This window comes from Rhinatrema bivittatum, chromosome 6, assembly GCF_901001135.1.
Source record: "Rhinatrema bivittatum chromosome 6, aRhiBiv1.1, whole genome shotgun sequence".
Classification (NCBI taxonomy): domain Eukaryota; kingdom Metazoa; phylum Chordata; class Amphibia; order Gymnophiona; family Rhinatrematidae; genus Rhinatrema; species Rhinatrema bivittatum.
In genome coordinates, this window is record NC_042620.1 from 348,417,066 (window position 1) to 348,431,057 (window position 13,992).

Below are 13,992 nucleotides of genomic sequence, written 5' to 3' on the forward strand. Positions count from 1 at the left end.
GAGAAGCTGTAGGAAGGACTCATGAATAGGGAAAGCCCTTGCTCTAGGACGGAGGGCGGCAAGTACTGGATCTCCTTTGCGAGACGAGGTGGCGACGGCAGGAGCCACAGGGATCGGCGGATCTGGAGGTGGGTCGAGGTCCAGCTCCTGAATAATGTGGTGGATGAGTTCATCCAGCTCTTCTTTTTGAAAAATCCATAGGGCTCGAGGGTCGTCCCCCTCCGTATGTCCATCCGGATGCGCCTCCGGGGGTTCCGGGGAGACGTCTCTCACCGGCGAAGCCGCCCCCGTGGTACGCCGGGGTGGCACGGGAGAGGGACCCGGCAGGGATCCAGGCGTAACGGACGAGGCGGTGAGACCAACAGAAAGTTTAGGAACCTTGGGGGAGGGGCCCCCAGGGGATTAGGCGCCTGAGCTCCCATACCCTGCAAATAAGCCATGTGCATTGCCAGAATAAAGTCAGGTGAGAAAAACGGAGAGCTGATTGGAATCCCTGGGGGGGGGGACCGTCCTGGGAGCCCTGGTCGGGCAAACCTCCCGCCGGGGGCAAAGCCTGTTGAGAGCCAGTGCAACCAATCCTGCCTGCATCTGGGAGTGAGTCTGTCTCACGCTGACCCCCTAAAATAGCCGCCGTTCCCGCCAAAGGCGGCGTCATGGCCGGCCCGCGCCACCCGGGCTGAGGAGGAGGCAGGTCCGAAATCGCACCGGAGGACTGCAGGGTGCCTTCCCCGTAGGGGAAGCACCGCTCACAAAGCCCCTCCCTCAGAAATTGATTTCCCGCTCGCCGCAGGCCTCACACCTCGAGGACCGCGGCATGTCAGCACCGGGAAAAAGAAAAGCATCGGGGGGGGCCAAAGACGAGCTAGTGCCGCGGGGGGGCCTGGAAATGGCCCTAACAACCTGCCGAAGGGGTCCAGTAACTGCGGGGGAAAACCCCCGTTTTAGTTGAGCACACACCCACGGGCGGAGCTTGCGAACCGCGGGACCCCCAACGATGCGTGGAGTGGCCGGAACCACCGGCATCCACGGGGCACCACCAAAAAGAAGCAAACCTGTGGAGAAAGAAACTGAAAAAACGTCCACTTACCCCAACGGAAGAGGAAAGGAGTACAGAATAGAGAAGGCAAAGCCACAGACACACACCTCCTCAAAAATTGAAAACTTTTTTTTTTTTTAAACTTTAAGGATCCAAAATGAAGAGAAACAAACATAAGACAGGGAAATACTGTGGAGAAAAAGAAAGAAATAACTAAAAATGAAGAAACCCTGTCAATCTGGGGGAGCTAGTGGATCCCCCCACTCGCATCTGCTGGAGTCAGAAGAATACTGAGCTCCAGCAGAGGGTGCACTACTCTATATGCTGACGCTCTCAAACTCTGTTCTGACTCCATCTGCTGATCGGGGGATATAACCCACTGTCTGGACTGATCCAGGTACGTACAGGGAATGAGAATTTAGCTGGGTTAGAAGACAGATTGTATTCACTGTTGCCCATCACCGCAATGCTAATTTTGTTAGTAAGCACAAACGAAGCACGCACGAAGGGGTACACAAAGGGGCAGGCTTTGGTGCGTGCCCTATGGCACAAGCATCTTTGGCAACAGCACCGCAGTTAAGAGGCCCTGTGCCCAGTGATGTCGGCGGTAGGCAAGACAAGCCCACAAGGCACGGGAGTCTCCCTCGGAGAAACCAGGAAGATGGGGGATGGGGGTGGCGGCCAAAGAGTCACTGTAACCAGCTGGCAGTCTGCCCACTGGAGGAGGCCAGGCTGACAGCGCTGAAGCTCCTTTGGCATCAGCACCGTAAGATGGCAATCATGAAGCCCAACATGAAAACCCCTCCACTCAAAATTTCTTCAAACAAAAGAGCCTTCTCCACTGCAGGTCCGTTCCTCTGGAACTCGCTACCATCAGATCTCAGGCTTGAACAATGCCCCCTCACTTTTAAAAAAAGACTTAAAACTTGGCTTTTCTCTAAAGCCTTCGATTGAGCACCATTCACAAATCGATCCTCCAGTTCTATGCCATATAATACCTCTTGCTCGACATCTAAGAATTAATTTTCCAATCCCTCCTATCTATTTTGCAGATACCTTATCCTTAATTGATTTTTAATCGCCTGTATATAACATTTCTATTACTACTGTTGTTATTTAATCTTATTTGTTATTAGTATTTATTCAATTTTCTCCAAGTTCATGTTCTGTTCCATGTAAGACACACATGTTAAGTCACTACAATGTTATATGTAAACCGAAGTGATTAGCAACATTGTTGCTAGAACTTCGGTATATAAAAAAATGTTAAATAAATAAATAAACAAACAAACAAACAAACAAGAGGTCGCTGAAGAATGTCAAAATAAAGAAAATGTTAAGGATGCTGAAAAATAACACAGACATGACAGCAGAAAAAAAACGTATGGTTTATTTAGTTTGCCCATCCACCCAACTAAGGGGAAAGAAAACAGTAAAGGCACACTTTTGCCAAAAAAAAGGGAACAGGAGAGGAAAAAATATCACTGAAACTACTGCACAGAGCAGAGAAAAAGCAAAATGAGACTCAAGGCACAAATATTGGTACCAATAAAGAACATGTATTGCTGCAGGCTATGCAGCCACAGAAATCACTGTTTGCTCAGATGGGTCTTCATGTCTTTGTGGAAATTTCTGGAAATGCATTTCATGTCAGCGCTGGATGGCATCACCCTTGTTTGTTACTTGAATGAAATGCTTGTCTTCAGAGAAACAACCACTCCCTAAATTTACTTGTTTTACACTACTCATGATTTTATAAACTTCCATCAGAAACTACCGTAATACTAAAATTTTAAGTGAAAAATTGACATTCAAATGTGGCAGAGGTTGGGCTCGCTGTTAAAAGTGGCTCAAGGAATGATGCAATGTTGATTGTCACTGCAGTGCAGCACATTTTAAATCAGAACTCACTTTGTTCATTTACCTGAATGGAATCCACTTTGAAGTGCCTGAAAAAGTGGAATATAAATCAAATAAAAATAAATACAGATCACAAGACCCTTGAGATATTACCTAAACCACTGAATGTTTGTGTGTGGCATGGACTCCAAAATATAATCCCATCTGGAAGCCCACTTAATTTTGTTGTTTTCCTAAAATCAAGGAGAAATAAAACAAGATCACACAAGTTGTAGACAATTCTTTTTAAATTCAATTTAAAACATTTGTGACCCAGCTTTCATAAGCCTATGTTCTCTTCATTAGGTCAATATAAAAGGAAAAAAAGTGGAACTATGTAATGAAACCAGAACCTACGCAAAAACAGGCACCTTCCAAAATCTGTAAAGACTGATGCAAAAATAATACTAAGGACACATTGTGAATCTAGCCAGGAAATTCTCATTAAAATTATAGTTTGCCAATCAGCTCAACAAGTTCCCGATTCACATTTTTATAAAATACTCCCAATGCTTCCAGGGCTCAAAAAAGAATTGAGGAATGACACCAGTGAAAAGACAGCAGAGGCCATAAAGCTAGTTTCATAAATGCTTTCCTGAGAAATGTCTCAGATTAAAGAATGTCTATTAATAGAAGCATGCTCTAGCACAGGGGTCGGGAACCCATGGCTCGCGAGCCAGATATGGCTCTTTTGAGGGCTGCATCTGGCTCGCAGACAAGGGTCGCCACACTTTCCCGCTGACCCAGCTGCTCCCCGGTCCTCCTCCGTCCGGGCTTAAAATGCTGTCAGCCCGGGCGGAACGCTGCAGGACAACTGAAGTCAGCGGCACCTGCGTGCACTCTTCTTCCCCCCCTCCCCCGGAAGAGGAAGTGGAGAGTATCGGGAGTCCCATCGGCCGCAGTTGAAGCTCTTCATTTTCCTCCGAGCCGCGCTGCAGTCTTCTTTTCTTCGGGCCGATGCCGAGCGCACTAGCGTGGCCTCTTCTTGCCGCGCACGCACCCGATACTCTCCACTTCCTCTTCCGGGCCGCGGGGGCCAGTGTGTGTGTGTGTGTGTGTGTGTGTGTGTGTGAGATTGCATGTATGTGAATGATTGAGAGCCTGCCTGTGAGAGAGAGATCATGAATGTAAGTTTACCCTTGGGAACCTGTATGTGTAAGTTTGTGATTGAAAACCTGTTTGTGTGAAAGAGTATGTGTGTATGATTGAGATTCTTTGTGTGTGAGAGAAATCATGTGTATGTATGATTAAGAGCCTGTGTGTATAAGTAAGAGAGAGATCATGTGTGTCTGTGTGTGATTGAGAGCTGGTTTAGGTGATGGAGCATGTGAGTATGTGATTGAGAGCCTGTGTTTAAATGAGAGAGAGAGACACCATGTGTGTCTGTGTGTGATTGAGAGCTGATTTAGGTGAGGGAGCATGTGAGTATGTGATTGAGAGCATGTGTAAATGAGAGAAAGAGAGGACATGTTTGTAAGCATGTGAATGAGAGTCTGTGTGTGAGAGAAAAAGACAGCATGTATTTATTTATGTGATTGAAAGCCTGTGTGTGTGTGTAAGCGTGAAAAGATAGACAGCATGTGTGTAAATGTGTAATTAAGAGCCTATATAAGTGAGAGAGAAAAAACATGTGTATATGTGAGTACTGAGAGCATGTGTGTATAGGTGTGTCATTGAGAGCCAGTGTGAGAGAGAGCGCTGGTATGTGACTGAGAGAGGAGAAAGTTCCAAGCAAACCACCCCACCTCCTGCTAATTCAGAACAATCTCAGGACACCTGGATATCAAACGTTCCCAGGTATGCAGAGCAAAAAAATGTTTGTATCCTTGTTATTTTTCATTACTGGGTCTTTGTGTCTGCTATTTTGAAATATTTTGTTGGTATCTGGAAATGTTTTATATGAGTTTTTAATTATTGGATATTCCACTCATCAGCTGTTTCGAAATATGTTCTTTTTGTTAGTACAGTTTTACTGCTGATGATTTTATATTTCTTGATTTGTTTTATAAGGATGGGTGATGTTTCTTTTTTCCTTTGTTACACTGCATACAGAGACTCTGGCTTGTTGCAGTTTCCAATTCAGTTTTTTCTGCATGCTTCTTGTTATGCGTTTTGGTCTCGGTGAGGGACAGCACGTGATTCAGGTGAGGTTTTCTGCTGGCGTGTAGTTTCTGTGTAGGACTCTATAGCAACCTGGCTTGGTCCGTTTTCCTAATAGAAGATGTATTGGTGTCTTAAGGCCTGGTGTAATATTTTCAGAGACTTATTGTACTTTAAAAATGTGATCTTACATAAAATGCACACATTTACTTGTATTTAGTTTTAAACATATTGTATGGCTCTCATGGAATTACATTTTAAAATATGTGGCGTTTATGGCTCTCTCTGCCAAAAAGGTTCCTGACCCCTGCTCTAGCATGTTATATTGGCTCACTACTTAATCCTAAAAAATGACCCTTAGTTCTTCTGTTAAGCCATTTAAGATAAAATATTTTTCTACCCTCCACTAGCCAGAACTGGTGGCCAAACTCTCTGTTATTGCATCCTCTGTCTGAAATAGCCAAATTGTTCCTCCTCTTTTCATCAATTCTTTAGATCCCAATGCATGAATCAGCTTGTTTCTAGAGCCTACAGAAGCATCATTTTACTGTATCATATATATATATAGTGAATGTGATTATAAAAGTTGAGAACTATTTCAATATATACAATTTTATTGCGTCTGCTTCAAATTAATCCTCATCCCACAGATTAGGAAATGCATACAGTGACATCTGCTGGTAACAAGTAAAATGGCAGAATTAAAGGAAAAATCATCAACTAAAAATGATACTTTTTCCCTCAAACTCATTTTTGGGTTACATGCAAAAGGAAATATGCAACCGCAATCAAAATTAATATTTTTTTAGATTCAAAATTAGAGATATAAAGTTTTCCTAATGCTGGGCGTGACACTAAGGTGATAATATAAAGTGACCACACAAAAAAAATACCAGTCAGGAAGAACTTATGGGACATAAGTATGAATCCCTGTTCTGCCTACCAACAGTATGATCCTGGGCAAAATGCCAAGGTTACATCTACCTAACCATAATTAGATAAAAATGGTAGCACAACCATTCCCCTTTTCTAGTTTGGAAGCATATATCTTAGAACAGCTGTTATCAGTGTACACAGCAAAGGGATTCTATTTGGATGGTTGGTGCTATATACACACTACACAAAACCAAAGGAAAATTGATTCTTACCTGCTAAGTTTTGTTCCTGTACTACCACAGATCAGTCCAGACTCTTGGGTTTTGCCTCCCTTCCAGCAGATGGAGACGGAGAAAGTTTTGTAGGCACCGCCTCTTAACCTGGTGTGCCACCTGAATCTCCTCAGTATTTAGTACCCAAGCATAAAAAATTAACAAAACATACAACCAATTAACTCTACTATATCCCCCGGAATGAGCAGAGGACAAGGAAAATTGCTAGTAAATTTATAAGGCTTCGTAAAAGGACCAATGGGAAACATGTGCCATTCTCAGAATTAATCAGAATTATTAAAGTAGACAGATCGAGCGGACTCTCTAAAACTCCTTTTCACCACCGGGCGGGACTCTGGACTGATCTGTGGTACTACAGGAACGAAAATTATCAGGTACGAACCATTTTCCTTTCCCTGTACGTATCCAGATCAGTCCAGACTGCTGGGATGTACCAAAGCTTCCCTAACTGAGGTGAGGCTATAAGAGCCCTCCTCGAAGAACACTTTCACTAAAATTGCCGCCCTGGACATGCAATCGGTAGTGTCTGGCAAAGGCATTTAAAGACTTCCAAGTAGCCGCTCTGCAAATCTCTTGGGGCGAAACCAGTTGACACTACGCCCAGAAGGTGGGGTAGAATGAGCTCTTAACCCCTCCGGGATGGGACAACCGCGACAGATACATGCAGAGCCAATAGCCTCCTTCAACCAATGCGCTATCATGGCCTTTGATGCCTTTTGACCCTTGTTTGCACCACTATATAGCACAAAAAGGTGATCCAACAATTTGAAATTGTTAGTGACCTCCAGATAACTCAACAAAGCCCTTCTGAATTTCAATCATCTTAATTCCTTTGCAAGAGGCATACCAATCTCTATATTTGTAAAGGCCGGAAGCTCCACTGACTGACTTAAGTGGAACGCTGAAACTACCTTCGATAGAAAAGACGGAACCATCCTCAGACACACTCCGGAACCCGAATTTCTGCAAAAAGGTTTCCCTACATGACAGGGCTTGAAGTTCAGACACCCTTCTGGCTAAGCAAATTGCCACCAAGAAAACTACCTTCAGAGTCAGATCTTTTATGATGGCTCTCTTAAGAGTCTCAAACGGTGCTTTGCACAAACTGTTGAGGACCAAGTTAAGGCTCCAGGAAGGACACACCTTACAAACGGGAGGGAGGGGAGTACAAATGTTTCGCTCCACTGAGGAAACACACCACATCCAGATGAGTAGCCAGAGTTGCTCCATGAACCTTGTCCCGCAAGCAGCCCAAGGCCAACAAGGACAAACCTTTCATTAGATCTCTCTGCAAAAAGGCAAGACTCTGATCACCGATGCTTGCCGAGGATCAACCCCCTTACACAGTACACCAAGACAAAGACTCTCCAAACCAGAACATATGCCAGGGAAGTAGAGGTCTTGCGAGCTCACAGCAGAATAGAAATAACATCCTCAGGATATCCTTTCTTCCTTAATTGCCTCCTTTGAAAAGCCATGCTGCTGGACAAAAGCGATACGTTTGATCTGAAAATATAGGGCCCTGCCATAGAAGATGTGGTAGATGGCCCAGCCTCAGGGGGCCGTCACTGCTAAATTGACCAGATCTGCAAACCAAGGCCTTCGTGGCCACTCCAAAGCCACGAGAATCACCTTTCCTGGGTGGAACTCTATCCTCCTTAGAACCTTGCCCACCAGAGGCCATGGAGGAAACATGTAGATCAGAACGTCGTGTGGCCAAGGCAGCACCAGGGCATCAACTCCTTCTGCTCTTCTGCGACTGATGAAATGTGGTGCCTTGGCATTCCTTTAGGTCGCCATCAGGTCCATATGAGGCATGCCCCACCTGTAAGAAATGAGGGTCATTGCTTCCTCCGACAGCTCCCATTTTACTGGATCCAATTTCTGTCGGCTGAGAAAATCCGCTTGCACATTGTCAGCCCCGTTATGTGCAAAGGTGCTATCAAGGCCAATTGCTGCTCTGCCCAGGACATAAGCATCTCCGCTTCCAGAGCAACCACTGTACTCTTGGTACTACCCTGGAGGTTGATGTAGGCCACCATCGTCGCACTGTCTGATAGAACTCTGACTGCACAGATCTGCAGCAGGGGAAGAAACTCCTCCAGTGCCAGGTGCACCGCCCTCGTCTCTAGGCGACTGATGGACCAGGTCGCTTCCTCTGCCGACCATTTGCCCTGCACCAAGTGGGACTGACACACAGCCCCCCAACCAGTGAAACTGGCATGGGTAGTCACTACCATCCATTGCGGCACCTCGAGGTCCACCCCGCAGCACAAATTGCTCCGGCCAAGCCACCACAACAGACTGGACCTGTTGAACTCTAAGCGGTAGCAGAAGGTGAAACTACTCTGAAATCGTATCTCACTGGAATAGAAAGACTTTCTGTAATGTTCTCATATGAGCAAACGCCACGGGACCAGCTCCAAGGTCAAGGCCATACAACAGAGGACCTGCAAGTAATCCCAGACTCTGGGCACCCGAGTCTCTAACAGGGAACACACTTGCGCTTGTAACTTGAGAATCCGCTCCTCCGTGAGGAAGACCTTGTGTTGGTCTTCCCACAGGGCCCCCGAGTGGTTTCCCACAGGGGGGCCCTGTGGGAAACCACAGCAATAGGCTGGACCCTAGTAAGCAGACCCTGAGGAAAGAAAGCTTTATTGTACTGCTGATATAAGTTGAATCTTGCTTCAAGAAAGGGACAGTACTGTAGGCCAGCGATATCACAGTAAGCTCAGACAGTCTGTGTAGATGGTCTCACCTGGATGTAGCAAGGTTGAGTAGTGTTCCGCAGCGCGGGGCAAGCCGAACCTGAAGGGTGGAATAAGGAGAACTGGAGCGTAGCGATACTCACAGAGTGGCAGTGCTGGTAACATCCTTGGTAAAAGAATGGAGAGAGGGACCCGAGGTGCAGGATACCCCGAGTTGGTTAGGCCCTCGAGGAGCGAGTACCTAGGAGCGCCGAAGGATCCTGGAAGAAAGTAGATAGGATCCCTGAGGAGCGGGTGTCCTAGGTTAGGTAGTTGAACCCCGAAGGGCAGATAGAAGCGAGAGGCCCACGAGGAGCGGGTACCCAGAGTTTCCGTTGGAGCAAGTTACCCTGGAGGGTTAGAGAGGAATCCAAGCGAGCAGCTTAGAAGCAATCAGAGTAGCAAAACCGAAGTCCTTGCTAACTCGTTGGGCTATAGCAGAGCGGAGGTTTAAATACCCGAAGGTATTGACATCATGCGGTGGGGATGTTCCCAGGTTCCCGCCAATACGTATTCAAAAGTATAGGTGGCGTGCGCGCGCCTAGGAGGCCTCAGGAATAAGCATGGCAGATGGGGTTGCCCATGCTGTGTCAGACACGCCAAGGGTTTCGGCAATCAGCACCGGAGGCAGCCATCCTCCCAGGGAGGAGGAAAAGGGTAAAAGAGAGGTGAGGCAGAGTGGTCGCAGCCGTCTGCGACCGGACGCAACAGTACCCCCCCCTTCAAAGGGCCCCCTCCAGGACCTCTTCCTGGTGGTCTGGGTTTTCGAGGATGTGCGAGATGAAATTGACATACTGTGTCTTTATCCATGATGTTGGCCAGAGGTTCCCATGAGTTTTCTTCTGGTCCATAGCCCTCCCAGGAGATGAGGTATTCTCACGTCTTGCCTCTCTTACGGACATCCAAGATGTCATCTACGGCATATTCAATGTCGTCCTCAGTGTCCAGATTTGCGGGTTCTGGGGTCTTCTTGGAGAACTCTGAAAGCATCAAGGGTTTTAACAGAGCGACATGAAAAGCTTTGTGTATTCTCATAGATGGAGGTAGTTTTAGACTGTAAATCACATTTCCCAAGCATCGAAGGATTGCAAAAGGTCCTACATAGTGAGGCGCAAAGCGTGCTGAAGGTAGTTTAAGACGGAGGAATTTGGTACTCCATCAGACTGTCTCCAGGCTGAAACTGAGGTGCCTCTCGATGGTGAGCATCGTAGATCTTTTTTGCTTTCTGTCCTGCTTTGAGGAGCAGGTCCTTCGTTTGCTTCCAAAGCTGAGATAGCACTGCTGCAGTAGCCTGGGCAGCAGGAGAAGCCACTGATAAGGGAATTGGCAGAGGCGGAAGCAGTTGTCATCCATAAATGAGCTGGAAGGGAGAAGGCCCTCTAGATGTAGCAGGATGCGAACTGATAGCAAATTCTGCTCAAGGCAGCAGTTCTGCCCAGTCACTCTGTCTTGAGTTAACATGGGACCGCAGAAACTGTTTAAAAGTGTTCTGTTCATTCTTTCAGTCTGACCATTAGACTGAGGGTGGTAAGTGGAGGTCAAGTCCAAAGAGATATCAAATTTTTGACATAAGGCTCTCAATAATTTGGCAGTGAATTGTACTCCTCTGTTGGACAGAATATGCTTAGGCATTCCATGAAGGCGGAAGATATGTTTGATGAAGAGTTTCGCTAACTCCACAGCAGAAGGTAATCCTGGTAAAGCTATGAAATGTAAAACACAACAAGTGCAGGAAATGTTTCATTGTCTGTCAAGTTTCCAAATGTGTTTTTATTTTTCTTGTTTTTATCCAAGCGGCAACTCCACTGCTTTAACAATTATGAACAGACATACAATAGAACAAGTTAATGTTTCAAAGGACATGTTCTTTTTACTGATACCATATCCAGTTTTGAACATCCCACGCAAAAGAGAACTTATATTCTTAGAGGGTCCTCTGATTGCACTTCACAAGGTGTAGTTTATGCAATTCGATGCCCGTGCCCCAAGTTATACGTAGAATGATAAAGACCAGAATTATAGAGCACCAGTCAAATATTAGAAACTCCTGTGAAAATGCTCCCCTAGTTGAACACTGGGCACAATTCTCACATACTTTGTCGGACCTGTTTTTCTTTGTTTTAGAAGTAGACACTCGCCCGATCCGGGGGGAAAAAGAACAGAGGTGGATATATACCCTGGACACAGTTTCTCCTAAGGGTTTAAACAAAGAACTCTAATGGAGTCTTTTCATCTAATTATGAATGGCTTCCTATACTTGCAATATGATTGGTTCTCAGGTTCTGTGATCTGATTGGTGCAACTATTTCGCGCCTTTTTTCAGTTGTTTTGTTTAAAAGCCCAGTACACTAATTCTCTATGATCTTCAAGCATTACGGTATGTCTGTATTTTTGAAACATTAACTTGTTCTATTGTACGTCAGTTCATAAACCCATTTTTCACATAGTCCATGTTTAATATGTCTATTTTCAGATTTGTTCTATGTCCCTCCTGACGCAGCCTCAGCGAAACACCAGCACCATTGAAAGTATAATTGTTAAAGCAGTGGAGTTGCTGCTTGGATAAAAACAAGAAAAATAAAAACACATTTGGAAACTTGACGGACTATGAAACATTTCCTGCACTTGTTGTGTTTTACATAATTGTTGCTGAGTGCAGCATATGCTCATGTTCTCTGGAAAAGCTACGAAATGTGCCATCTTGGAGAAGCGGTCAACGGTGACCCAAATGGTATTGTTGCCGTTGGAGAGTGGTAGGTCTACCACAAAATTGGTTGCTATATGTGTCCAGGGCTCATCCGGCGCTGGCAGGGGTTGTAGCAGACCCCACGGACATCCGACTGGCGGCTTTTGCTTGGTACAGACAGCGCAGAATCCCACATAAGCTTGTACATCCTTTTTCATGGTTGGCCACCAGTAATACCGCTGAAACATAGCCAAAGTGCGACTCTGTCCAGGATGGCCGGCTAGGCAGCAATCATGTGCCCACTTCAACAGTTTCTTCCTTTGATTTCTAGCCACAACTGTCTTCCCGGTGGGTACGACATGAGTGGCTGCAAGAACCACTCTCCCGGGGTCAATGATATGATGGGGTTCATCAGGCATATCCTGAGGTAAGAAGGATCGTGATAGGGCATCAGCCCAAGTGTTCTTCTCTCCCGGACGGTATTTCAAGAGGAAATCGAATCTGTTAAAGAAGAGTGACCATCTTGCTTGACGGTGATTGAGTCGTTGAGCATGTCTAAGGTACTCCAAGTTCTTGTGATTGGTGTACACTACTATCTGGTCTTGTGCGCCATCCAGCCAAGAACGCCATTCCTCGAAGGCCAGTTGGATTGCAAGTAACTGTCTCCGATTCCGTAATTTCTTTCAGCAGGCGAGAATCGCCTTGAGAAGGAGCAGGGATGGAGCACATTGGATTCACTGTACTTGCTCAAAACCGCTCCCACGCCGAGGTCCGATGCATCGACCTCGACGATGAATGGGCGATGCGGGTCTGGATGACAGGGGCACGGTTTCTTTTGAAAAGCCTCTGAGAGTCAGAAAGGCTGATATGGCTTCAGGCGACCAGTTGGCGGGATAGGCTCCCTTTCTGGTCATAGCAGTGAGAGAAACTGTCAATGATGAGTTCTTAATAAAGAAACGGTAGTAGTTCGTGAAGCCCAAGAAGCGGCACAGTGTCTTCAGGCCTTTAGGTTGGGGCCAATCCCAGATGCTTTCTAATTTCTTAGGGTCCATCTGAAACCCATTTTTAGAAACAATGTAGCCCAGGAAGGGTACAGACTCCTTGTGGAACTCACACTTCTCCAGTTTGCGTATAAGTGGTATTCCCGCAGGTGTTTTAGAACCTTCTTGACGTCCTCTTGATGTGTTTGTAGATCTGTGAGAAGATCAGAATATCATCAAGATATACTACTACACATTGATATAGTAAGTCCCAAAAGATGTCATTCATCATATTTTGAAAGACTGGAGGTGCGTTACTTAATCCAAAGGGCATGACGAGATATTCGAAGTGTCCATCGCGGGTGTTAAAGCTGTCTTCCATTCGTCTCCTTCATTAATGCGCACCAAATTGTAAGCTCCTTTGAGATCCAGTTTAGAAAATATCTTGGCTCCCTGGAGTCTGTCAAATAGTTCAGAAATCAAGGGCAGGGGATACTGGTCCTTGATGGTAATTTCATTCAGACCCCTGTAGTCGATGCAGGGATGTAAGGTGCCATCCTTTTTCCCTACAAAAAAAAAAAAAATCCTGCACCAGCCAGGGATTTGGAGGTTCTGATGAATCCTTTTTGAAGGTTCTCTTGTATATAGGTGGACATGGCCTTAGTCTCAGTTGCAGAAAAAAGGTAAACTCTTCCCTTTGGAGGCTCTGTATTAGGTTTCAGGTTTATAGCGCAGTCAAAAACTCTGTGCGGAGGAAGTACATCTGCTGCTTGTTTAGAGAAGACATCCTGGAAGGAGGCGTATTGTGGAGATAAGCCAGGGAACAATGGTGTAGTGAGCATGCAAATTAGCGGCGAGACTTCCGCGAGACACCGACCATGACAGCCAGGTCCCCACTGGGATAATTCCAGCGTGGCCCAATCAAACTGTGGCATATGATCTTGTAGCCAAGGCAGTACAAGTACCACCAGGTGCATGGCCTTTTCCAATACGAAGAAGGAAATGGATTCAGAGTGTAAAGCTCCAGTGCACAGGCCAATGGCCTGGGTAATCAATGAAACTTCTCCAGGAAGTGGTTCCCCATGGACTGAAGACAATAGCAATGGCTTAGCTATTGGTGTGGTAGGAATCCGTAGATGTTCTACTAAGCACTTTAAGATGAAATTTCCTCCGGCTCCGGAGTCTATAAGAGCGAGGGTCTGAAATTCAAGGCTTCCGCAGAGTAGTGAGACTGGTAAAGATAATGGAGGAGTTGGAGAGGTGAGACCTAGGAGAAGTCCTCCTGCAGATCCTAAGCCCGTCAGTTTCCCGGACAGATGGGACAGTTTGGGATGGTGTGGCCTGATTGGCCACAGTACATGCATAACCCCATGCG

The 13,992-nt window shown here is 46.0% G+C and overlaps 1 protein-coding gene across 5 annotated transcripts in view; it reads right to left on the minus strand.

The window, feature by feature from the left end:
* The window catches only part of LOC115094582 (transmembrane 9 superfamily member 2-like), a 467,181-nt gene that overhangs the window by 277,074 nt on the left and 176,115 nt on the right, over nucleotides 1–13,992 (minus strand). For all 5 annotated transcript variants that reach the window (XM_029607790.1, XM_029607789.1, XM_029607788.1 and 2 more), the window contains exon 8: nucleotides 3,050–3,129. In XM_029607790.1, the coding sequence (XP_029463650.1) occupies nucleotides 3,050–3,129 (80 nt within the window). The remainder of the gene's footprint in view (nucleotides 1–3,049; nucleotides 3,130–13,992) is intronic.